The sequence below is a fragment of the Heterocephalus glaber genome, unplaced genomic scaffold (assembly GCF_053883595.1).
Source record: "Heterocephalus glaber isolate CG9 unplaced genomic scaffold, H.glaber_assembly_v1.0 deba00001689, whole genome shotgun sequence".
Taxonomy (NCBI): Eukaryota; Metazoa; Chordata; class Mammalia; order Rodentia; family Bathyergidae; genus Heterocephalus; species Heterocephalus glaber.
In genome coordinates, this window is record NW_028258414.1 from 6,235,136 (window position 1) to 6,262,009 (window position 26,874).

The window sequence follows — 26,874 nt, forward strand, 5'->3', positions numbered from 1 at the left end:
TGTTTTCTCAGATTCAGAATGTGCCCATCCAGGTTCCTAGCTTACCTGTAGGAGGCTTGGTTCTGTTTGGGACCACTTGTTGAAAAGAAATCTGATTTCTGCCCTGGTGTCTGGGAGGTGGCCTGCGAAATGTAGCTTTGTAGAGTTTAGTTGTCTGTCCACCGGCATGTGATGGCTCCTGTCCCCTTCTTGCACAGCTGGGGATACTGTCAGAGCAACCTCCTATCTTTGTGGCTTGCACATGAGAGACAGAGGTGCCATGGGATAGGCACAAGGATAACCAAAATCAAAGGTGACAGCAGCAGCCTGTGTCTGGCCCATGTGTGGCCTGTGGCCACAGTAGGTCCAGCCTTGCTGGCAGCTACACCACTGTAGTATTTCAACCAAGTTTCAGCTTTCACACTTGTGCCAACAGCTATGCTACCAGAGAATCTGGGTGGCAGTGACTCTTCTCAAAGCAGCCTTGACTTCCAGCTAAACACCTGGCTTTGCTTTGGGTTTTAACTTTACCTCTTCAGTTGGTTGGCTTTTCCCAAGATCGTGACAAAGGAGATCATGTGTATCTCACAGTTTGTTTTCCCAAATAAAATCAAGGCATTATTTCTTTTTCTTTCTTTTTTTTTTTTTTTTTTGGTACCAGGGATTGAACCTCAGACCTTGTGCTTGCGAGGCAGGCGCCGGAACCACTGAGATAAATCCCCGGCCCTAGGTATTATTTCTTTCCAGTTCATGAATTTTTCCTGCTCTAGCCAAAAAGCAGCAAATAGATTTCCTGTTTTGAAATGTAATGAGGGATTGACATGGCATGGTTCAAACTGCCTCTTGTGATTTCTAACTAGGCATTACAAGGCTCTGGGGTACAGGACTTGCATTATCCAAAGATTAGCATTTGTTTTTTAAATTTCAAACATGCAGAGGAGTAAAGTGAACCCCACATCACCCAGCTTGGACAGTTTACAATTTACAGGCAGTCCTGCTTCCTTCCATCTTCACCATCTACCTGGATAACTCTGAAACAAATCCAGGTAGATTTCATGTATACATATTTCAGTATATATGTCTAAAACATGACTCAAAACAAAACCACAGTACTGATACCTTAATATTATTGAACCCAGTCAGCATTTGCATTTTTCCAAATACATCATAACTTTTTAATGCTTTATTTGTAGAATTCAGGAGTCATTAAGGTTCTCATATTGCAAGCAGTCAGTCAGTGTGTTAGGGCCCCAGATTACAGTTGGTTGGTGTGATTCCTCATCAAATTGTAACTGGGCCCCATGCCTACCACACTCAGAGTTTCAGAGCCAGGCCAACTCTTTGCCCTCAGTTGGCCAAGGGAGTCCCAGGTTTATATCACCACTGCCACCTCCAACCTGGGTGAGGCCTTCACAATATTCCTGCAGGTGACACAGCCTCAGCCTTTCTCAGATGCCAGGCTCACTCTCCTGTTGTAACCAGATAGATCTGGTGGTAGCCCTGTTTCTAGCACTGCTCATCAAAACACTCCCTTCCTCAGCACATCCTGCCCCTCCTCAACTAGACAAAGCAGAACACAGCTGTTTTACCTGGCCTCAAAATGCCCCAAACAGTCAAGGTGTTTAAAGGCCTGTATACTCCTCCCCAGCCCATGCCCTGGCCAGATCTGCTTCTCTATCCTCAGAACAGGTTACCCCTGTCAACCTTCACAAATGTTCTTATGTTAAAAATCTCCTTAAAATGCTTTCCTTCCTCCATGTCTTTCCAAATCGCATTCATTTTTCAAAGTCTATCCCAGGTCCTTCCAAAGGTATTCCAGTGCCTTTTCTAGGCTGAACTTCTTGGCCAGCCTACTCAGGGTTCTCCTAATAGCACAGTGATTTGATTCATCATTTGCCTGACTCATCTCTGACTACTATCCCCCAAAGAGCACATAAGCCCGTTCCAGATTAGAGGTCTGTCGACAAGGACACAGGAGACAGAATCATGTAACCCTGAGAAGGCAGTGAGGGTGGGGGCAGATCCAGCAAGCAGAGGTCAAAATTGATCCTGGGCAGACAAAGGAGGCGCCAGTGAATGTTTGCTGAATGCTGCAGATCAAGCACTGCAGCTTTTCTGGAAATGAAATCCCATATGGTTAAAAAAAAAAACACACTCCAAAACCCTGGAACTCAGCAGGCTGCAAAGGAGATCAGAGAGAAGGATTAACTATGGAAAGACAGGCAGTCTAAATGCCTCCCATTCTGAGATGTAGGCAGTATTTCAATGAGCCTAGAACAGTTGATGTGTATTGTAAAAATACTCGGCTATTTTCTCAGTATACTTTGTCTTGGGCCAGAGGTTTAGCTCAGTGGCACCAGCACCTACTTTGTCTTGTTTTACAGTTTAATCAAAAAATTTCAAAACAGGTATAAAAGTGAAGCATGTAATGTAATAGTGCTGAGTATTCATCTTTTCATGTCTAGTCTAGTTTCAGCCCTAACCCCTCTCCATCTATTTCCTCTCCTCTGGATTATTTAGAAGAAAATCTACTGATGCTTATGTATAACTAAAGAGCAAGACTCTTTAAAAATCTTAAGTTCACCTCTAAAACTGTTCATTCCTTAATGTCACCAGATATTTTGTCAAATTTCCCTCACCATCTCATAAATCTATTTCAACAGTTTGTTTGAGTCAGTGTCCAAATCAGGTCCCTGTACGTGGCTAGTTGATACGCCTTTTAAATTTCTTTTTATTGGAAGTTTCCTCTTCCACATTTCTCTAACATTGATACCTTGAGTTTGTACATATGGGTATACAGACTCATTCTTGCCTCCGGAAAATAACTATACAAGTAAATGAAAGATAATTTGATTTATGTTATAACTTGTTTGGAGACAAGGTATAGGGGTAAGTGAAAATTTTATGAGTTAAGTAATTGGTTATATTTATACAATTAATGCATATACTTCAGAGTATATATTTTAATAAAAGCAGGTAGAGTTCCTTTGAAAATAAGCACATAATTACTGACAGTTTGATTACTATTTCTCACTGTGTTCTGTGTAGTCAAGATTAATAAAAAATTTAATTAAAGTAAATACTGTTTGTGACTTGGACAGGATCTAACAGTTTGGACCAGTAATAACAACAACAAAAAATGTGTGTTATTGTCATTCAGTATTGAGGTTGGCCTCTGGGGCCCTTTTAGATTGCTGCCTCAGACCTGCCTGCGGCTCCCTGGCATTTCTTGGTGGTCACACTGTCTTAGGTAGAAGCCCTTGGCATGTGTGTGAATGCTTTAAGGCAGGCAGCTGTTTGGGGAACAGGCACCAGGGCAAGCCCTTTCAGGCTGGCTACCAAGAGTCAGATCAGAACTTGCCCCAGCAGGTAAAATGTAGTGGTAAGGTCGACACATTTTGGATGTCTGCACCTCTTTCCCAACTAGCAGTCAAAACTTCAGTACAATAAAAGCTTTCTTAGTCCCTCAAAAGCAGTGAGTTAGTTTGTTTTGTACAGAGATCTGACCATAGTAAAATTGTACCTTGTCCTGGCAGGTATACGGGTAAAAAAAGTGATCCAAGATTGTGTACCAACTTTGAATGCAGTTAATAAAATATATTTGCAATAAAATCCTGAGTATTCACATACTTAATGATGGAAAAAAATCTCCATATATACTCTCTCTGGAGTGCTATTTAATTTTGAAGTTCATTAATTTCTTCAACAAATGTGCCTAGCATGTGTCAGCCACTTTGTGCTATGGTGAATACAGTGAAGCACAAAACTGACCTAGTCTCTGTTTTGTGGAGCTTATAGCACAGAGGCAGAGACCGATAATCACAAATGAGCCAAAAAGTAAACCAATAAAATGATTGTAGTCTGCAAGGACTGAGAAAAACAGGAGATCACTATTAGGTGGGTGGTATTGGGCGGGCTTCCAGGAGGAGGCCCAGCCAAACAGCCTGAGAAACAGCATTCCGGATGCTGGAGCCAGGGAGCTTGGAGGCCTAGCTATAGAGATAGCTTGTGTGTTTTAGGCATATGTGAGGCAGCAGAAAAATCCTGGGACCCAGCTAGCTTCCCTTGCCATTGCTGGGCCCTCCTGCACGACAAGGCTAAAGAGGAATCCTATGGCACCTGCCCGTATATATTCCCCCACCTGTTGCAAAGTATTCCTTTCAGAGAGCTGGTACCCACCTCTCTCCAGAGCTCTTCCATCAATCCTGGTCCTGTGGCTGGAACCACAGAGAGCCCAGCTAAGCCAAGGACCCCATTCAGAGGGGAAGGCAGCCTTCATGTGCCCTCTACATCCATCTTAGAGCCACACATCCTCAGGATGTGGTTTGGATATAGAAGCCACATTTTAAAAGTACATTTAACATATGTTTATAGCTCCTACAGTTTATTTCTGAAACTGATTAAAAAATACATGGCTTCTCATAAAAATCCAGTGGGTTTAGCATGTCAAGGGGATGGAGTTCCCACAGTGTTCACCTTTGTTAGATTTGGATCCCCCAAGTCACAGTATGTGGACTCTGGCTGTCTTCCTCCCCAGGAAGTACAGAGGCAGAGCTGTAAGTAAGCCCAAGAAGCCTGCCCAGAAAGCAAGGAGGCCCCAGGAGTGTAGGTTAATAATTGATGGATGAGGTCTTAGAGTCATATTATTTACAAACAGGGGTCAGAGGATCACACTGGCACCAGAGCTTTTCTTCTGATAATGTTACAAGTGAATCAGCCTGGGCACCCCTGCAAGAAGCCAGGACAGGGCCAGGGATTTAGCTCAGTGGTTCCACCACCTCCCTCGAAAGCACAAGGTCCTGAGTTCGGTCCCCGGTTCCAAAAAAGAAAAAAGCCAGGACACAGAGTTAGGATTACTCATTACTTAGAAAGCTTGAAGCTGGGCTGCCATAGCAGGCCTCTTTCACTTTCTTGTATTTTACATTATAGATCAATTAAAATGAATGAGTTTCCTAAACATGCTTTATATCAAAGTTTTCTCTTTTTGGTACCGGGGATTGAACTCAGCACCTTGCGCTTATGAGGCAGGCGTCAGAACCATTGAGCTAAATCCCTGGCCCCTCAAAGTTTTCTCTTTATTATTTCAGTTGGGTTTTTTTGTGCTATCATTTCTGGCTCAGCCACAGCAATGGGGACCAGCAATACAGGCAGAGGAGAGAAGGGGTGCGCAGTGCTGAGGCCTCCTCTGCCTCCAGGAAGCCCTTCCCCTGCATCCTCCTGTCTTCCTCCCAGGAAGCCTCTCCAGCATTGCTGGGGCAGGGGCAGGTCTGCACAGTCAGAGGCACTCTGGCCTCAAGGCCTTTCTGGATGGAAGTTTTCCTAGGGAAAGGATGGGTTTCCAGGCTGCCAGCGGTAAATGGGTGACAATCAGTTTGCTTTTGCTGCTCCATCTCGGCCACCTTATTAGGTACTCATGACCTGTCGCCTTTGTAGTCTGTTCATCATGGAGAAGCTTGCCCCACTTCCCTGGACTGTTCTGTGCCTGCTCCCATCTTTTATTCCAGTGAGCAGAACTGCATGCATTCTGCAGACCACCGAGCCACTCCTCCAAGTGCTTCCTCGCCCCTCCTCTGTGCTCCTAGAGCGCTCGGTATTCTCTCCCTGCAGCACCTACATTTACTTAATACTTAGTCTTTCTACTAATCATAATAGTCACAACACTAGTCACAATACTTAGTCTTTCTACCCCAGCGGTGCAGGGGTTCTCAAAGTGTGGTCCCCAGAGAAGCGCCATAGTTACCATCCTGGAACTCATTAGAAATGCAGATTCTCAGGGCCCACCCCAGACCTGTTGAACCAGATTCTGGGAACGGTGCCCAGCATCTGTCTTTGCACACAGCTGCCAGGGGATTCTGGTCCTCTGTGCCTGCTCCAGCTAAGGGCTGAGAAGTACTCTACCTGAAGGGCAACTTGCTTCATTCGCTTGTGTATGTCTGACTCCTGCTTCAGAGGCTGGCACTCTGAAGTGCTCGGCAAATGGCTCTTGAACTAAGCAACAACAGCAACAAACTACTAACAAATTAAACAAGTTGCTAATGTGGTAATAGCCTTACCCCAATAATGAAGGTTATTCTTGTCCATCTGTTTTGTCTCATCCACAAAGGAATTATTCTGCATGGGAAAATGCTGAGTCTATAGCAGAGCTCTGTGGCAAGCAGCCTGGCCAGACATCCTGTTCTGTCTTACAAACAGTGTTAAAAATAGGGGGCTCCTAGTTCAGGTAAGGACCAGTAACCTCTCTGAACAGAAAGGACCAAAGAGACCATCTATTTAATGCATTGTTACATGTGTGACATAGCTTAAATATTGCATGGTTTCTCTTATATGAGAAACCCAAAGTGTGAATACAGAGCAAAATAAAAGAGAGTTGATAGGAAAGAGGGAGATAGATCACTGGAACCAAGAGACGGAGCGGGTAGGGAGAGGAGGGGAAGGGAATTAAAAAATAATTAAGATGTGTTATGTACATGTACCAACTCTCCATGGTGTATGTAATCATTATGTACTGCAAACATGTACTAATAAAATAAAATTCCCTCCAAAATATGGTATTTGGGGTAATTTTATTGACCACTAGGGACATGACTTCCTTGTCTAACCCTGTTTTCATGGCTCAAATCACTTCCTTAATCTTCTTATAAAAAACTGTGGCAAAATAAGTATAAGATAACTTTTTAATAACTTCACCATACATTGCTGGTAGAAACATAAAATGGTTTGGTAGTTCCTCAAAAAGTTAAACATAGGGGCTGGGGATTTAGCTCAGTGGCACCATGCTTGCCTCACAAGTGCAAGATCCTGAGTTTGATCCCCAGTACCAAAAGAAAAAAAAAAGTTAAACATAGAATTGCCATGTGACCCAGGAAGTCTACTCTTTGGTAGATATTTAAAAGAATGGACAGCAGGGACTCAGATAGCTTGTATATTAATGTTCCTAACAGCATTATTCATATTAACCAGAAGGTGGAAATAACCCATGTCCATTAACAGATGAATAGACAAGCAAAATGGAGTGTCAATATACAATGGACAATTTGCCATAAAAAGGATTTTTTATGATGCCATTCATCATTGGGAATCTGTACCTTTTCATGATATATCTTGATTCTTATTTTTTTCCCCATTCCCCTGCCCTCCCTTCAACCCCTCCACCCCTCACTATTTACAAAGACTTTGTTTCCATTTTTTCCTTTTCTCATATTTATTCCATTCCCTTCTTTCCTTTCCCCTACCCCTCACACCTCCCCTTCCCCTTTGCAACTTTTCTTCCTATTTCACATTATCTATTATACATTTTGATCCTTATTCACACTTTCAGTTTCCCACACCAGAGAAACTATTTGATATTTACATGTGTGTCCTATTTATTTCACTTGAGTATGGCCTCAATGTGCATCCATTTAGCTGTAAATGTCTCTAGCTTCTCATTCTTTATGGCTGAGTAGTACTCCATTTTATATTTTTTTTAAAAACCCACATTTTCTTTATCCAGTCTCCAGTTGATGGGCAATTCAGCTGTTTCTGAGTTTTAGCTATTACAAACTGTGCCACTATAAACATGGATACACATATATTGCTGTGGTATGATTCTTTTAATTCTTTTGGGAAGATACCCAGCAGGAGAATAGCTGGGTCAAATGGGACCTCTAATCCTAGTGTTTTGAGGTATCTCCATACTGATTTCCACAGCAGTTGTACCAGTCTGCACTCCCACCAACAGTGGAGAAGGGTTCCTTTTTCCCCACATCCCTGCTAGCATTTGTTATTGGTTGATTTCTTTTGTTTTCTTTTTTTTTTTTTTTTGGTACCAGGGATCGAACTTGGGACCTTGCACTTTTGAGGCAGGTGGCAAAACTACTGAGCTAAATCCCCAGCCCCTATTAATTGATTTCTTGATAGCAGCCATTCTTTCTGGAGTGAGGTGGAATCTCAGCGTTATTTTCATTTGCATCTCTTGAATGACCAATGACGTTGAACATTTTTGCATGTTTGTTTGGTGTTTGTAGTTCTTTGTCTGAGAAATGTCTGTTCATTTCAGATGCCCAGTTTTGGACTGGGTCTTTAAATTTGGGGGTCTGATTTTTTTTAAGTTCGTTATACATTCTAGATAGTAAACCTTTGTCTGAGGAACAGCTGGTAAAAATTTTTTCCCACATTGTGGATTGTCTCTTCACGCTGTTGGTGGTTTCTCTTTCTATGCAGAAGCTTTTTAATAAGAAGAGATCCCACTTGTTGATTCTGGGGTTTTTTTGGTACTGAGGATCAAACTCGGGTCCTTGCGCTTGAGAGGCAGGCGGCAAAACCACTGAGCTAAATCCCCGGCACTTGCTGATTCTTTGTGCTAGTTCATGTGCAACTGAGGTTTTGTTCATGAAATCTTTTCCTACACCAATGTCTTCAAGAGTTCTACCTAACCTCTTTTCCAGCTGGTTTAGCATTTCTGTTTTAATATTTAGATCTTTGATCCGTTTCGATTATAGTTTAGGGCATGGTGAGAGACATAGGTCTAGTTTTGTTTTGGTTTTTTTTGGTACCGGGGATCGAACTCTGGTCCTTGCGCTTGCGAGGCAAGTGGCGGAACCGCTGAGCTAAATCCCCAGCCCTCTAGTTTTAATCTTTGGTAAGTTGAAACCCAATTTTTCCAGCACCATCTATTTTTTTTTCCATCACAAATAGGATTTTATTTATCACTATTAGAAATCTGGATTTTAAACAGACTCTTGGACTGGTGGTTCATATCCATCAGCTCGTTCAACTTTAGCTCCAGTCTCATCTCCAGTAGCTTTTCCAGAGCTACTTCCTTCACCATGAAGCTCCATGAGTTTTCCCAATTCAAATTTGGGCTTGTTCAGCATTTTTACTTTTCTGAGAAAGACATCATGAAGAGGATCAATAGACTGGCAAGCCTTTTCTATGTCTTTTCCAATGCTGTCTGGAATCAACTTATTTACCACTTCCTTCAAGTCATTTGTCTGCACCTCTCGGTCATGATTTCCATCATCTTCTTCTGGATTTGGCGGACCTGTTGGTGCTGAGCATAAGAGGTCTTCCGTATCTGATTGTTCCATTTTTTAGTGAAACCAACACAAAACAAACGAAGCAAATAACCATCGGTAGTCTTGACGTCAACATGAGCTTCAATCATGGTCTGCCATTTCTTGTCCATGGAACACATTTTGTCACGGGTGAGATCCATACCATGGAATTTAGTTAGGCAGTTTTTGCCCTGAACATCTTCCGTAATTAGCTTGAATTTTCTAAAGGCAACTTCATCATTCTGCAGATCAGCAAGGCTCACTTCAAACACAAGACCTTTGAGCCCATCAGATGCAATTTTGGTTCCTTGAGTTCTGGTGACTAGTGTTTTTCCAATATTTCTTATGTTGAACATAGCCAGTGCCTTCACGTCATACCAGTCTTTTCTAGAAAATGGGTCAACCACTTTCTTCTTGGCTCCCTTTTTGCCGCCTTTCATAAGGCGCTTGTTCTTCCCCACTGCCATGGTGCTGCTCAGAGAGCCAAAATAAAGGGTATTTTTTCCTTTTTTGGTACCAGGGATTGAACTCCAGTCCTTGCGCTTGGGCAGCAGGCAGTGAAACCACTGAGCTAAATCCCCAGCCATTCCAGCACTGTCTTTTAAAGAGGCTATCTTTCCTCCAGTGAAGGTGTTTGGGTCCTTTGTCAAAAATGTACCAATAAAATTAATGAAATAATTTTTAAAAAAAGAAACCTAAAAAATAAGCCTCCTCCAGAAAAGTAATAAACATAAACAGAAAATTTATGAGAAATAGAATAAGAAAACGTTTTACTTAAATCTTTGATCAGAAAAACACAACTTTTAACAATAAAATGTCATTTCCCTCCAAAAAAAAAAAAAAGGATTTTATTTTTTTTTAAATGCACAGCGTCTTTTCTAAGAATCTAACCCACTGTGCTTGAGAAGAGTTGGGCTTGGTCTCTATATTTTTGCCACAGTCAAATGTATGGCAGATGGGTAAACACTCAGAGGTGGAGGAAAGCTCACTGCCTGGCCTGGACCAGAACAGTGGTTGCCACACTGGAGTGTGTGCCAGAGTCTTCTAGGGGGCTCGCTGAGATCCCGATGCTGGGCTCTGCCCTCAGCGTTGCTGACTAAGTCTTGGGACAGAGTCTGGAGTGTGTGAGGCTGAGATTTCTGGGCTGGTCACTGCTCTAGAGCAGGGCTTCTCCCCCGAGGCCGCACTCTGCATTCTCTGGGACTCCCAGCTTCGCCCTGGCCCCCACCCCTGAGTGGGGAAGCTTTAAAAAGCTGCCCAGGAGATCCTAATGTGTAGCTGAAGCTGAGAAAAGTTGGAAAGCCCTCATCCTATTGAAGGTCTTAGGTTAGAGCCAGGGCCAGGTTGCTACTTCACTTTTTAGCTAAAGCATAGAATATACCAGCAATGTAGTCACAGGGTTGTGCAGACATTACCACTGTCTGGTTCCAGAACATTTCAGCACCTCCAGAGGAAGTTCCAAACCCAGTAAGTAGTCACTCCTCAGTCTCTCTCCTGGTGGCCCCCAGTCTACTTTCTGTCTCTACAGAGTTTCCTATTCTAGATATTTCATGTAAACAGAGTCACAATATGTGCTCGTTTGTGTTGGCTTCTTTTACCTGGCACCATGTTTTCAAGGTTCAGACTTGCATTTTACTTTTAAATATCTGAATCTTGGCCAGGCATGGTGGTGCACACCTGTAATCCCATCCCTCAGGAGACTGAGGCAGGAGGATCACTATGAGTTTGAGCCCAGCTTGGGTTACGTAGTAAGTTCAAGGCCAGTCTGAACTACATAGTGCGACCCTGTCTCAAAAAACAAAACAAAACATAAAAATAAGTATCTGACTCTAGTTAAATTGGTATCAGTTTTCATGTATAAAATAATCATTGGGTGAAATAAAACACTGGTGTTTCTCCTGATTGGGTGTTAGAAAATAAGCTGTGGATGGAGCTGGGAAGCAGTTGGCAGGAAAGGAAGATGAGAATACACAGCCTGGTTTTTCAGGAGCCAAGAGCCTGGGGTCATCCCCGCTATTACTTGTAACAGGTTTCTCAGTAGGCAGGGAAAACGTCAAATAATCCTGGTAATAAAGGCGTGTTCTGTACAAGGTGACGCACTGAAGTCTCTGGCACGGAAAGGAAACAGGTGGGAGTGAGTGTCGTGGGTAGAGCCCCCTGTGACAAGCTACTTCCCTGCAGGGAGACTGCAGAATGTCCCAGGTGCTTCTCATCGTGGGTGCAGCTGTGCGTCCCGCTCGCTGACAGTGCTGCTCTTCCCACTCCTGCCTCCCTCTTCCCATCCTCCTCCTCAGCACTCATCTGGGCTAAACGGGGAGGCTATGGGGGAGAAGCCGTGGCTTGCCTGGTGTTCAGACAGCAGGGCAGGGAAAACCTGAATATCTAAACTGAATGTGGACTTTCAGTGTCTACTCAGGCAAGTACCCCCTTTTGCTCCTGGTCTGGTTTCTCCCCTCCCTATTCCCAGCATCGTACAGGAATCGTCCTGTGTGCTCACTTTTGCATTTCCCTCCCATTCAGACTTCGGTGCTCTGCCGTGCTGACTTCCATGCCCACATCCCACTGAATACAAGTAGACTCCATGGCCTTGTTCCCTCACAGCCCTGGGGTGGTAGGTGCTCTGCTCGCCCCAGCCCCATCACTTAAAGCCTGACCTCTCTGTTACTGGGGACACTTCTTGCCTGAGTTGCCCTCCCATTTCTCCTGCCCCTTATTGTCAGGTGTTCTGTGGTTTTGTTCTTGGCTCTTTCTTCCTTCTGTAGACTCACCCACCATCCCAGGATGATGGTGTCCCCTCCCTTGGTCCCTGAATTCACCACCACTGCCTGTTGGACACTCACATGGCATAACTCATGGGTTCCTGAGATCAGACATGGCTGGAAAGGGAGGTAGATGGGCAAACAAATAATAAAAAAATAATAATAACCAGCCAGGCATGATGGTACACACCTGTAATCCCAGCCCTTGGGAGGCTGAGGCAGGAGGATCACTGTGAATTCAAGGCCAGCCTGAACTACATAGTGAGATTGTCTCAAAAAGCCAATAAAACAAAAACAAAAACACAAACTCGGTATCTTTTCCTCCCCACCTTTGCTCCAAAACCTCACCCTGCTCTATGTCCGCTCGTGGTGCCTCACACCACCGCAAAGGCCTGAGAGTCACAGTCCCCTCCTGTACCCTCCTCTCCTCCAGCCCCCGCTTCCACACACTGATGCACTGAGACTCAACAACTGTAACCTTTTAAAAAGGTGTCATTGAAAACAATTTTATTTTGAAAAAACACAAATGTATAGAAAATTTATCAGAATAACACAGTGAATTCTCATGTACCTAATGCTTTACCTAATCACCAGTAACAGTATTTGCTACACTTGGGCTCCACAGGTTGCCTGTTATTTATAAAGGGGGAAATGGCAATGTCAGAGTGGAGAAAGCTACCAGCAGCCGCCTTAACCATGTGATCAAAATTATGAGCGGAGGTGGGAGAAGTGACAGTGTGTGCGTCCTGCTGCAGTGCGCGCTGTGAATGCCACCTTGCTTCTGTGGTATTCATGCTGATTCTCATCATGAGAAACCTCAGAGCAGCCCGATCTGAGGGACCCTCCTCAGGATCTGTATGCTATGTGCTTATCAGGTCTGCATGCTTCAGAAATGTCACAGGCACGAAAGGTCTAAAGAGCCACCATAAATAAATACAGCCAGCTACCTGAATTGAGTCCTGGGTCATAAAACATTCTCTCAAGGATAGTGTGAAGTTTGTTTTAAACGTGGCTTCCCTCTCTCCACTCTGGCAGTTCCTGTTTGAGACCCATAGGTCCATATCTGTTCCCCTCCTGGGCCCTGTGCTGCCAGGTCACTCTCCAGCCCTCTGCTCTCCACACGAGCACACACCAGATCCTGACATTTCTTTGCCTAAACTTCTTGAGTGGCTTCTCAAACCTTCAGGATAAATCTCAAGCTCCGCAGTGCAGTACACAGAACTCTTAACAAGCCCACTCCCTTCTCCAGGCTTTGCTTTCCCCATTACCATCGGTCAAAAATTGGAGGGTTGAAGGTTTTATTCTCCCTGGAAGCTGAGTAAGTGCCCCCATTTCATGGGCACTGGCAGAAGACATGAGACTTCTGGTTGAGAGACAAAGGAGAGCTCAACACTAACAGCAGTAGCTAGGGTAACATGAGCCTCATTTTCCAGGCTCAGTTGCCTGGTGATGTCTGCACCTGAAAACTGTTCAGCATGATGGCTGGGACAAGAAGCTTGGGAAACCTATTTTTTAAAGTGGCACCTAGAAAACCTGCCCAACATAAGCCCCAGGGGAATACACCATCTTTATTATACTGGCAATAACCTGTCTTGAGGGAGATAAAATGTCTATCTTATAAGAATATAGCAAGAAATTCCTCTGCCACATAAATTCCTCTGCTCACAGGCTTGCTGAAACATGACTGTGGAGAATGTTTCCCAGCACCAGCCCTCAAACACAAGCACTGCCCTCCTGATCCTGTTACTGTGCCATGTGCTGTTGCCCAGTTTGGGGACTCTGTTCCCTGCAATGGAAAGTCATCTTCATCCCTAAAACACATGTTACTCATCTACAATATGTGCACACACTCTCCTTGTCTGGCTAACTCCTGTCTTTCAAGAATTAGATCCTCAGGCAGGCCTTTGCTGATAGCCACCTTTGCCCCCACACTGAGGTTATTTGTCCCTTCTCTGTTCCACACCACCAGGGTACCTTATCATAGCACTTGCTTTGTACCATCTTAATACCTGTTTACCTATCTGCCTCCCCCTCAGCCATATCCCATTAAAGGCAAGACTCTGTCTCTGATCCCCTGTGACCAACCCACAAAGGGGATCATTAAGAACCTGTGGACAGAATAAGTCTATCAGTGAATGGATTATTAACATAAAGCTGCCAATAGTTTCTTCCTTGGCTTGAGGTGGAGTCGGGTGTGAAAATGATGAGGCTGGAAGGCTTGCATGGGGCTTGCAGGTGGGGCTTTGTAGGCACAGCCCCTTCCCCGGGAGGCTGCGCTGTATGTGGTGGGAGCCCTTTGAAAAACCCTTCTTAGTTACACAGACTCGAGGTGGGCAGTCCCCAGCATTTCAGGGGAAGTATTGTCCCAGATGTAGAGCCCAGTGCTGGTGCTTCCAACCAAGATGTCTGGTGCACTAATGATCCAGAGATACAAATCAGACCTACCCTTAGCAGGTCTGTGCCCTTCGAAGAACACTGGCTTTCTAAGTATGAATTTAAACTGTCTGAGACTGGGTTATTGTTGCCTCACCTGTGACGTTATTTTGGACTAAGCCAAGTGGTTTTCATCTGGGGCAATTTTGCCCTTCAGGGGACATTTGGCAATGGCTGGAGACATTCTGGGCACACAACTAGGGGAGTGTTGTTAGCATCTAGCAGTGGAGGCCAGGGATGCTCTGAAACATGCCTCAATGAACAGGACGCACACAACAAGGAAATATCCTCTTCCAAACGTCAGGAGCATGGAGACCCAGAAGCCCTGGGGGCCCCACCGGCCATGTGGAAGAAGGACCAGATAACATGTACAGAGGAGGTTTTCTTCAAAAAACTGGATGCTCTCACTGTCAGTCATCTTGAGCTGAAAAGAAGAAAGGGGCCTGGCTTCGGAGAAGAGAGCATAGTGGGAAAGGGAACGCCAGCCCACGAGCAATGATCCTACACCAGGACGGCACCATCCCACGCTCCCTGAGGAGGCAGGATGTGATGTCACCCTCAGGGAACACTGACAACAGACACACCAGATTTCCCTTCCAGGTTGTAATTGCCTTATGTTATCCCAGGCTCTCAATCAAATTTTGTTAAGCTCCAAAGCCTAGTGAGTGTGGGGTCCTCTTTCTTTGATAAAGCTACCATTTCATGAGCACTTACTATGTGCTTGGTGGGCATATTTCTTTTATAGAGGTTGGCTAACTTATCCTGCAAAAGATCTTGCCTTCCAGAATTGAAAGTTGTGCAGTCTCTGTCACTACCCAACTCTGCTGTTGTGGCGCAAAAGCAGCCACAGAGAATATGCAAACCAGTAAGCGTAGCTGTGTGCCCATGCAATTTTATTCTCAAGAACAGTGGTGGGCTGGATTTGGCCATGGACCGCAGTTACTTCATTCTGCATAATAATGCTACAATATAAGTTACGCTGCTGTCATTTAACAGATAACTGGGCACAGGAAGATTGAATAACATGCCTGAAGTCATAATCACTCAACCACCAGGCTGACCTGTGTAAGCCATGAGAGCTCTCGTGTCCACCCCAGCAGCCTCTCAACACACTTCGGAGTGTCCACAGCCAGACAGTGGGTAGGAAGTGGTGAGGTGACCAACAGATAAGGCCTGAGAAATGGCCCAGAGTTGGAAAGAAGACAATGGAAGGACTGTGGCTTTGTAAACATTCCCTTCCACAAGCCCTGGGCAGTCTAGAAATGAGGAACAGGGGCTTCTGATAAAGACCGGATCTTTCTGCATTTCTCCAGGATGGAGTGCAAACTGAAGGCTGACTGACCTCAAATGTGGGCCTAACGTTGACCCAAGGCTGATCTAACAGCTTTGCTTTGTGCTAGCTAACCTAAAGCACTCTTGCTGTTATTTAAAGCTACTCCCTTAGTTTTCCCTTATGATGAGAAAACGGGCCTTTTGATGGTTCTTCTCACACTTGAAGACCTTCATCCGAGCTACTTCTAACAATCTGTTTTCCAGAGAGGTGTGAAAGCCAGTGGGAAGTTCACACTCAGCTCTGCTGCCGACCAACTGTGAGACCCGGGCACATTTCTGATTCTGGAGCTTCACTCACAAAGGGAGGTAGCATAGCTATGTCAGAGGGCACCTTCGAGGAATCAGGGCCACAGCAAAGAGCGGTGTTGGCCAAGGTGGATGCTCATCCTCCCACCTCCAGACTTCTCTGAGCTGAACAGTCTCCATTCTTGTTTTTCTTCCCCTTGGGGCTGGTTCCCAACTTGTAGAGCAAGTCCGGTTCTCCTTTTACTTCACTAGAAACAAATCTAGGCTTCCCTGGCTGTCTCCTGTTACCCCTACAGACACACGTGGTGATACGGCATTCCATTTCAGACTGGTTTCTGCTCTGAAATCCTACCAGCCCAGATCAAGTGCCACCTTCTCTCTGGAGCCTTCTCTGAATCTCAGAGCCCAAAATAAATAGAGAAATAAACTACTCTTTTCTCACTTGCCAACAACTGCCTAAGCATGTCCCTTGTGCCAGGCCCCATGCACCTACCTGTGCAGCCCTGGGGACGGGCCACCCACACCCTGCCTTGGTTCCCCTCAGAGGCCCTGGAATATTCTAAGCACTGGCTTAAAACTGCCATTGAGGGGAAATGTTTTCTAGCAGCCATCTGACAAGTTCATTAAGCAAGTACTTGGTATTCTCCCCAAAGCGCCCTCCTTTCTGGGGCAGTTATGTAGAAGGATGGTATTCAGTTCCTGCTGTTCTCAGTCTTTTTCCCAGAGCATAATAAATTCTCCAACCAGACATCCTTGCACACACACAGATGAGGCCTTCCCTGTTTCACCCTTGGTGACAGACAAGTTACACCCAAAGCTTTGTCACAGTGGAGACGCACTGGGTGTGGAGGTGCACACCTATGATCCCAGCACACTAGGAGGCTGAGGCAGGAGGATTACAAGTATGAGCCCAGCCTGAGCAACTTAGCACCTTAGCAAGACCCTTTCTCAAAAAATAATGAAAGGAGCCGGGGAATTAGCTCAGTGGTTTCGCTGCCTGCTGCACAAGCGTGAGGACCCGAGTTCAATCCCTGGTACCAAAAAAAAAAATAATGAAAGGGCTCAGGATATAGCCTGGTGTGAAGGCCCTGTGTTCAACCCCCAGTGCCACAAAACAAAAAATAATGAAGACTCTTAGGAACTGCCACGAGAAAGCTTTAGAACTTCACCTAAGCAAAGCTCCAAGCATGACATGTGAACACACTGCGTGTAACTTGGAAACCAGACGAGAGTCTCTGAGCTAACTGTGCAGGATGGAGGTATGAATGAATGGGGAGAGATGTGGCTAAGAACATAGCTCACACCTGAACACAGGTGTTGCCCTCCCATCAGTCTCTGCAGCCCAGCTCTGCTCCCACACTCTTGGGCCTGGCTCCCTCTGGACCTGCTTCCTGCCGAGCAGGCCGGTCCACTCATCTGACCCACATTCTTGCACATGGCCTCCACTCTGGGTTCTCCTTCCAGTGAGCCCTTTCCCCTCCAGTCACCTCGTGCCTGCTGCTGTCCATCTGGTCCGAAGGGCTCCACTAAGAGCACTGGTTCAGGATGTTCCTGGAGAAGCCCAAGCTGTGTGCTGCCGATAGTAATAACCACGACTGGATTCCACTGATATTTTTTTCCCTAGCAACCACATGGTCTTTGATCCATGTTTCCCACAAGTGTGTTTCAATGAACTGTATCAAATGTTTATTTATGTCAACAGGTATTAAGTCTATTGTGCTTCTCAACCACCAAGGAAAAGCAATAATTGAGCATAATCAGTCTCTGACAAATCTCCATGTTCACTTTAAAAAAAAAAATCCCTTTAATTTCCTCAGTGGCATGATGTGTCATGTAGGGGGCAAACGCCCAGCATAAAATAAGCATTGCTCAATGACGGAGGAAGCACATCAGGTGGGAATCAGGAGACTCAGTTCTAGGTCTGCTCCTGATTTGTGATCAGGGCCACTTAATGGTGGCTGTCTCTAAATGGGGGCAGGGCTTGGCTCCAGGTCCCCTCCCAGGGCCTCCTGGGCCATAATGGCAGCTGGTCACCCACTGAATAGCCAGCCAGGGCTCTTACTCCCAGGCAGCCCACACAACAGCCAATCACAGTGTTGAGAGTCTACATCTCTGGCTGATTTATACCAAGTCAGGACCCCCCACCCATCTCCTGTCCCCACCTTGCTGCAGAGCCTCTTCTTCCTGAAACATTCCTCTGGTCTCCCCTTCTCCAGAGTTTCCCACTCAGTCCGTTCTCCACCCTGAAGCCAGGAGGATACTTCCATGGGGCGCCCTTTCATCCTATGTTTTCTACCAACAACCCGCAGGCTATGGCCCTGGTCTGTCTCCAGGCCCCTTCCTTCCTCGTCGAGGTCCTTGGTGATCCTCAGAACATACCAGCCTCCTGGCTGACCACTGCACAGGTTCTCTTTGTCCCCAATGCCCTTTCTCCCCTGCCCTTTGCCTGGCTAGCTCACACATGTCCTCCAGAACCCAGCTTGGACACCACCTCCTCCAGAACTATCTCTGCTCCTTTTCCAAACTCACAGTGAGGTTTCCCTCATCAGTACTGTTAGGCCCTGCTCACCTGTTGTCTCCCCCAGAATCTCAGTCCCGTAATGGCAAGGACCAGGCCTTTTCATCAGTTCCCTGGCACCAATGCTTGTCCATTTCCTTGGTCCCGTGTTTTTTAATTAATATTTGTGGGATGAATATGAACCAGTTATCTCAGGTGAATGTAAAGCTGGTTTTTACATCTGTCTTTGATTAAAATACCAAATGGGAAAATTTTAACTATTTCATTAATATATTCATTTATTAAAAACAAGTAGCCTGATAAAGCAAAGAATTTGCTAGCGTATTAATTTATTAAAAACAAACAAATATAGACAATTATTCAAGATAGAGCTACTAATTTCCATCTAGGTCTTCTGGTGGCCAAAGCCACAAAGGGAAACCGCCTCAGACCTGCTACAGAACATCTTTGTTCTGCAGCCTTGAGTGTTGCCATGAAGGTCCCAGGAGATGGAAAGCCAAGGAGGAGCCGTCCTGTGAAAGCCCCAGGGCTCATCCGCCAGCATCACTCTCTCCCTGACCACAAAGCCTCTGCTGTGCCAGGTGTCCAGGAAGGAGGGGACGGTGCACCTTCGGCCCTGAGTCTGCGCGCGTCCTTATGGTAGCTGGGTGAGTCTCCTCCCGACACCCAGAGCTCACACAGCTCATCTGGTCACATATTCACAATTGCAAAATCATTCAAAAAGGTGAGGTGAGACAAATGAACCATTTTATTTACAGTTTTACCAGTTCTGAGTCAACCTTTAGAGGCACAAGGAGGTGGCAGCTAGTTTTCTTCCTTCCTGGTTGGCATAAATCAGATGCTTGGTGCATAATTGGAAAGTTTGCTTCTTCAAGGAATAAAGTGGTGCCTCAGTTCACAAACACTTTTGTTTACAAACAGTTTAGCTCGCAAACAGAAGCGTTTGGCAAAATTTTGTTTTTGTTTGCAAACTCTGCATCGGGTGAAAAACCAACCATAGCCATCTTTTCCAAAATCGTAAAACAAATTAAGTTCATGAAGTGAGGTACCACTGTACTTTTGTCAACTAAAACAATAACACCTATAGCACCTTGTTATAAATACTTGTATTGCTGACCTAATTCTACCAACAAGCACATGTGACCTGTGATGTGAATTGACTGAAAATTGGGGAAAGCTGTAGTGCAAGATCATTCCTATGTGATGTCAGACAGGGTGCGTGGCAACCACTATTTTTACATCTTTTTGCCTTTACTGTTTTCACTATTTAATTGTCAAAATTAATCACTCTATTGCCTTTCTGTGTGTTCCAACTCAGTCCTTCTTAGTATCTGTAGTATAACTACCAGATTTTATAGCTTCTAGATGCCATTGATTATAAGATCTATCCCAGTTTTAGAGATGCTAAAATGTGGGGAAAGTGTGCATTTTAGAACCAATAAAATCAGGTCTTTGACAGAGACAGCACTGTTTCTCCCAGCTGGGTGACTCAGCTCCTGGAAGCCTGGTTGGGGCTCCCTCTGGCTCCACAGTGGTTCCTGCACCTGCACCCTGAGGGTGACCAACCGATAGAGAAAACCCATCTCTGGTCCATTCTCTTCCTCACATAAAAGGAGACTTTCTGGCCTCTGACTGGACCCGCTTTCACACACCTATTTTTCCTTCAGCCCTTTGGCCTTAAAGCTTTTTCTGTTTGAGTTCACAGGAAAACCATGGGCTCCTGCCTCCCCGAGAGGACCCTGCATGGGGGTAGGCACATGCATGCATGCAGCTGAAAGCCCCAGTAGCCCAGCCCTGAGTTTCTTCCCAGGCGTGGGCCTCCATTCCTGAACCCTAATCCCAGGCTCACTCCCTCAGCCTGGACAGGGAAACAGGATATCTCTGCCCTCTTGGGAGCTTGGCCACTTGGCCAAGGTAGCTGTGGTTATGGAGCTGACTACCTTGCCCCTCAATGCCTGGAAGGCACCAGGAGATTACATCAGGCTTCACCCTGCTCTAGGACACAGCTAGAAAGAATATTCTGGCCCTCTGGGCTCTTGGGATAGGAGTTTAGACCCTTTCTGTTTTGTTCAATCCTTTTCTTTCCAAGCAAGGAAATGAGCTTTGTTTATTCAGTATATAAAAGGAGTATCTTCAGACTGTAAAAACTCCCAGTTCAGAAAAGTGTGAAGAAGCCAAGTCTTTCTTAACAATAATAGAATGCTCCATCCTTGGTACTCCAGGCTTTACGAGGCATTTTTCTCTCACATTAGCTAATTTACACAACACTAGAGTTCTGTGTGGCAAAGGCAAGGAAAATGGGAATTAGGGTTATGTTCACCTCTGCCTATGGATTACCGTGTTTGATCCCCACCACAGCCCTATGAAGGCCAGGTGATTTTCAAACCTGAGCACACACCAGACTCATTGGGAAGGTCTACTCACAGAACTGCTAGTCAGTTAAGTAGGCCTGGGATGGGGCTGGGAATTGGCATTTCTAATATCACACAAGGAGTCACCAGGGATGCTGATAGTGCTGACCCAGGACCCCACTTTGAGATCCACTGAGGCAGATGCTATTACTTACATTTCAGCTAAGGAACTGAGGCTCAGAGAGGTCAAGTTACTTTCCTTAGACTGTCCAACCAGAACACCTTCTAGTGTGCCTGGTTCTAAGGTCTCTATACTTCCCATTTCTTCCTTCAGGTTTTCTCCCTCACTCCCCCTCCCCACTTCCCACACCTCCTCAGCCCACTACACCTGTCTTTAGGAATCAGTACTCACATCCTTAGCCTTTTACAGTATTTAGCTGGTAAGGCCAACTATAAACAGTAACATGCAGGCGTTTTGCCAGCTACAGGCCAAGATCCTCTGGGATACAAACCTCAATTCTGCAACTCTGGAAAGATGAGAAATAATTACTAGTGGGCAGACCACACCAAACAGACCCTGGATGTCACAACTTCAGTTAAAAGTAAGGGAACTGTAGCCTAGATTTAATAAATGATAGAGTGTTGGACTGCAGCCTTAGGGAAATCCCTGAGGCAGGGATAAGGATTCAGTTCCCCGGAATGAAGAATATGCCTGGCTTTGCCTGCTCTCCAGAGAGTGGTTGGAGCTTCTTATTCATCCTCAGGGAGTGCAGAAGATGCCACAACCTTTGAGAAAGACAAGAGCCCCTCTTAATTAAATCAACCTTTTGATTGCATTTGCTCCCTTTGGCTCTAAGGCGCACTCTGTATCCTGCAGTCTGGCATGAGGTCACTTGGTGCCTTATCCCCGCTGAAGGGTAGGAACTAGAGTTTACCTCCCAGTCTCTTCTGAGGGGTTCCAGTCTAGTTCTCAGTGCCTGGGAAGGGGTTCAAGAGGGTACTCAGAGCCCCAGGGCAAGGGCATTGGCAGTGACTTCATGTTCCAGCAGTCACAGAACAGGAGGCAGGTAGAGGCCAGGAGAGGCCAGAGGACCTGCAAGACCTGAGGACATGAACATGAGGTTTGCCCCAGTGGAGGATTTCATCCTGATTTCCAAAGGAAATTATTTAAGGCTGAGAATCCATTGTCTGGGAGAAGAGTGGAGTGGGCACAGCAGCATGAGGAGTTCATGGCAGTGCCTGAGTCACTGAGTCATGGCTGAGATGCTGGGCAGGACGGCTATGAGAGGCCGCAGACAAGCCCTGACACCTCCAGCCCAAGCCCCCATCTTCCCAGAGTTCCCTGTGCCAGAAAGGAGGGGGTAGCTTTGGGGAGAGGTGGGATTCACCATCCCTGCAGGAGGGGCCCCGGCATTCATGTTCCATTGCTGTCCCATTGCCTATGTGGTTTGTCTTACTTGTCCCAGATCTCCAGTGCCAAGGGGCATTTGTCTATTTCTCAACCAGCATGCCTGAGAGGAGCATGATGCCAACGTGAGCCCATCAGAGATGCCGCACCATCCCTGTGCTCTTTGGTTGCCTTGTTGTTTCAGACACTGAGTTTTCCTGCTCTTTTCTTGGGGAAAGGCTAGAAAAAAACTATCAGGGTAAACATGACTGTCCCAGCCAGCTGGAACTTTCTAACTTTTATTGAATCTAAAATACGTATAAACAAGTACAGGTATCATAAGCCAACAGCTTGCTGAATGTTCATGAAGGGAACACAGTACCTGTGGCAAGGAACTGATCACGTGACCCATACCTTCAAGCCACCTTCTAGTCATCCCACTACCACTGCCCAAAGGGCACAGATCCGCCTTAGCAGGCTGGAGTTGGCTCAGCTCACATCACATCCTGACTGCAGCCTCACTTCCAGTTCTGAGTAGGTGAGGCTGCCGGGGCTCAGCAGGAGCAACTTGGCCCTGGCTTTGGTGGGAAGGCCCAGGTTTCATTACCCTTTCCTCTCTTGAGATCAAGAGGGAGCCTCAGCCCCCTAATCCCAGCAGGCATCAGCCTCCCCCAGAGGAGCACAGGGGTGCTGCTGGTCTTGCTGCCAGATGGTCCTCCCCTGCCCAGGCTGCCTCGTGACTCAGTGCTGCGGTAAGGGCAGAATTCCCTTTCCAAATACTCCAAGGTCCCATCACGGGGAAGCCCCGGGGCAGGATGACTCAGCAGTGGTGTGGATGTGTGTGTGTGTGTGTGTGTGTGTGTGTGTGTGTGTGTGTGTGTGTGTGTGAGAGAAGCTGTACTCTGCACCCTGGGAAAACCAGCATGTGGCATTTCCTGGCACCTCCCCCATTGAGCACAGCCCTTACTGCCTGGAAACCGCTTCTCCCCAGCACCTAAGCTGGGCCCTCTTTGTACCTGTGTGACCCTAAGCAATGGTGCCAGCTGCCAGCCTGGGCCTGTCTGCCTCCTGAGCTGGCCTCCCTCTTTACTCCTCCACTCGTTCCCACTGAGGCTGCCTCCCCACCACATGTGCCCATTTCACCAGATTTGCTTTGGCGCTTACACAGTGCATGTCCCTGCCTTATTAAATTCTGCCCTCTGCTTCCTCAGCAAAAAGTTGCTCTTATTATACAAAAAGTAGGAGTTCTAGGCCCAAAACCCTGCATTTTTGGAAAGCATTCCAGGTTATTCTGATGTCAGTGACCCCAGGCCGAACTTTGAGGATCCATCCCCCAGGTCACTGAGAATCACATAGAGTACAGCCCAGAATCAAGCCCACCTTCTTTCCACTCATGCCACCCACCCCAACACACGCCTGCCCAGAGGCCCTGTGCCCAGCTCAGGTGCTTCTTCCTTTGTCAGATCTCTCGGCCTTCCCTCTTCCTGCCACCCCTGTACACTAGAGGTGGAGACTCAGAACCCAGTTCCTGCAAAGGGCAAACAGCTCCCACCTCCCTCTCACCTGTCCCCTCCCATCACTTTCAGTTACTCTTCCTAAAACACAGATTTACTCCCTGCCCTGCCCCTCCTGGCCCCCTCTCCTGGCTTCCCCTGGACTGTTGGTTTGGAGCCCATTACTCTCCTATAAATGCTCTCCATGTCCTTCCCTCAAATTTGTCCTTGCTCTGCCTTGCCCCTGGCTCATATGATGCCATCAGAACACCCCCACACCATCCCCGCTGCTGCAGACCAGGTGAAAGCCCTTTCCTGTAGGAAGCATTCCAGCCCCAGCCCTCTCCTCTGAACAACTGGAGTACAGAATCACTTATTTGTATCTGTTATTATTACCTGCTATATTCCGTTTTGAATCATGAACTTTAGTAATTCCCAGCCACGGATGACAGTGTGCCTTTCTAATTACCGACCCACTTAGAAAGGTGCCTTGCACATAAAAGGTGCATAAGAGACATTAATGATAATGGAGCTATGCAGTGCTAGAGCTGAGCAATAGGATTTTGGCCTGGAGGTAGGTGGCTGGTTGGTTCAGTGAGTTTCCTATGCCTTCTAGGGTGGCAGACACTCCAAGGGTAACCTTTGCAAGGAAAGGCCAGATCATTCCCTGGGCCATACTTCTATGCCCCTGCCTGTCACCACCCCACAGCCATTTGTCATTGCTTCAAATGCTAAATGGGCCAAGTGAGGTCAGTGCCACCCTCTTGCTCACCAAAACAATCTGTCTTTTGCATCTCTATAACTGCCCCTATCCGAACATTATCCACCTACCTGCTCTTGCCAGAAGTCCAGGTGCCTGGCTTCCCATTCCCACTCTAGCCAGTGACAACACTGACAATCTACTGCAACAATACAGCTAGGTCAACTTCCGCTGCCTGGCTTAAGGGCCTGCCAGGGCAGCTGACATATTCATGATTACTCGCACAGAAACCCTGGGGCATACTTGACATGCCTTTCTCTCACATGAGACAAGCATCTCTTTCCCTGAGGACCGACCACCACCTCTCACCCATGGCTTACTTACAGTTGTGGTAACCAGAAGTTAATTGTAGATACACTAACAGCTTAAGATCTAGAGCCTGGGCCAGGGATTTAGCTCAGTGGTTCTGCTGCTTGCCTCAACAAGTGCAAGGTCCAGAGTTTGATCCCCCATACCAAAAAAAAAAAGATCTAGAGCCGGAGCCAAACTTTCATAAAGGAGTCCTTTATTCTTTGTTTACTGTTGGGTAAATGTCCCCCACAGTGGAAAAGTTCTCTCCTGCACAGGGCCCCTGCAGCCTGGAGGTACCTGGAGGGCCAGCAGAAATCTGGGCAGAGGGCTGGGCATTTAGCTCAGTGGTCCCACTGCCTGCTTCGCAAGCACAAGTTCCCCGAGTTCGATCCCCAGTACCAAAAAAGAAAGAAAGAAAAATCCAGGCAGGAATCTGGAACCTTACCCTTGTGGCCCAGTTCAAGTGCTCAGAGCAGGCTGATCCGCTTGGGGATTGCAGTATGCAGCCCTTCGAGATGCCTTTATCCTCTCTCTCAACAATACCAGCACAGCTTTTCTGACCCCCAAAGACGTCCTCCTGAGAGAATGAGCTCTTTGGGTTTCTCATTAAATACTGCCATCTCCAAAAAATAGATTTAAAATCTCTACTTACCAATATAGGTCCACTTGGATCCTGCAAAGAACAAAACAAAGCAAGTTAGTACAACTGAACCGAAGGTGTCAGGGGAGACACTATAGATTTGATTTCAAAATGGATGAGATTAAAAAAGAGGTGGATGCCCAGAAGTTAAAACTTCTGAGTCTGAGCCAGACCCTGGCTTCTCAGACAACTGCATGGCTCAGGATGAGGAGTTCACATGGGGCTCATGGATATAGGAGGGGGCTTCTAGAGTAGACACCTCCTGGGCACCTTAGCGAAGATGGATTTTATTGTCTGAGTAAGTAATAATTTCACATGGCTCAAAAACAAAAAGTGGTCAAAGGGTCTACTCAGCTCTCCCACCCACCCTCGCCCCGTGCTTCCAAGAGACACCTCGGTTCTCAGTTTTCTATGAGTCCTTCCCAGTATGGCCACACACAGGTGCGTTACACCTTCCCCCTCTTCCTCACACACTGGCAGTCTGGGAGCCCTGTTCTGCCTCATATCCCGGACAGCAGTCCACACCAGTACACAGAGCACTGTGTACTGAAAGCTGCCGCCCTCCTCAGAGTCAGGATCCCCGGGGTGGGTGGCAGGCATGTGGAGGAACAGTTCTGCCAGGGAGACAGCAAAAGTCACCTACACTCCTACTCCACACCCTTTGTACCACATGGGCCCTTTGCCCCTTCATCAGAAATGTGTTTTTCAAGAAGTGCTCTTGTCTCCCTGCCTGCCCTCGCTCTGAGCTGAGACACATCTCCCGATGGGTCTTAGGGGGACACACCCAAAAGGTGATGTGACTCCTAAGCCCCTCTTCCCCTGGCATCTCCCAGGGCCTCTGTGGTTGAGAGGCACAGGTAGAAGGGGAAGAAACTCAGAATCTTTTGTAGTGAAACATCACTGGCAAGCAATCTGGTCACTTGTCACAAGGGGACATTTCCTATTCAAGCCAGTGGTGGTTTTTAAAAGCTAAGAAAGGACTTCACATTTTTTTAAACTGGTTTAATCTCATTTTGTTATGATTGTTATCCTGTTTTATTTTTTGGTTCTCTGTTTTAATTTATTTTCAGTTTTCAAATTTAATTGGTAATTTTTATCAAAGGATGGCTCTACAGGACTTTTAAACAAATATCAATCCCCTAATAGGCCCTAGCCTTTTCTCTACTCCCTGGAGCAACTACTGTGAATTCTTTTAAAATGATTCCATGTTTTCTCCATCTTCTGGGAAACATTCTTACATTGTTCTATGTGGTTGTCTTAGGGTTCAGCATTCTTTTTTTTTTTTCTGGGGATCAAACTCAGGACCTTGTGCTTACGAGGCAGGCATGGTGCCACTGAGCTAAATCCCTGGCCCATGTTCAGCATTCTTTACTGGCATCCCACTCTGGGAGAGAATTTAGCTCTCTTTCATATATCTGTAGCCCATCCCCTCTTTTTATAGGTGAAGAAATTAAAGTCTGCTAATGTGAAGTGACTTGCCCAAGATCACACATGTGCAAAGAGCCTCTGCACATTAACCATTAGTTCCCATGAGCCTTTGAGTCTACGTCTCAATCTTTGGAGCAGCAGACAGTGGAGTGCAAACCCTTTAGAGTGTCTGATGATGATATGCCTCCTTTTCCCCATAAAAATGGCCACGAGCTTAGATAC

The 26,874-nt window shown here is 46.3% G+C and overlaps 2 protein-coding genes and 1 pseudogene across 9 annotated transcripts in view; 1 reads left to right on the top strand and 2 right to left on the bottom strand.

The window, feature by feature from the left end:
- Positions 1–26,874, bottom strand: part of Ca12 (carbonic anhydrase 12) — a 75,640-nt gene that overhangs the window by 24,097 nt on the left and 24,669 nt on the right. For all 7 annotated transcript variants that reach the window (XR_015446487.1, XR_015446488.1, XR_015446489.1 and 4 more), the window contains exon 2: positions 25,237–25,257. Coding sequence is in view for 4 of the 7 variants with exons in the window: in XM_021237105.2 (XP_021092764.1) it covers positions 25,237–25,257 (21 nt within the window). In the remaining 3 variants the exon portion in view is untranslated. The remainder of the gene's footprint in view (positions 1–25,236; positions 25,258–26,874) is intronic.
- On the bottom strand, positions 7,179–9,632 carry LOC101711450 (small ribosomal subunit protein eS1 pseudogene; annotated as a pseudogene). Its single transcript, XR_015446491.1, has one exon. The product of XR_015446491.1 is annotated as a small ribosomal subunit protein eS1 pseudogene (transcript).
- Usp3 (ubiquitin specific peptidase 3) overlaps positions 18,811–26,874 on the top strand; it is a 223,932-nt gene continuing 215,868 nt past the window's right edge. The window contains exon 1 of the mRNA XM_087199044.1: positions 18,811–18,949. The gene's annotated coding sequence lies outside the window, so the exon portion shown is untranslated. The remainder of the gene's footprint in view (positions 18,950–26,874) is intronic.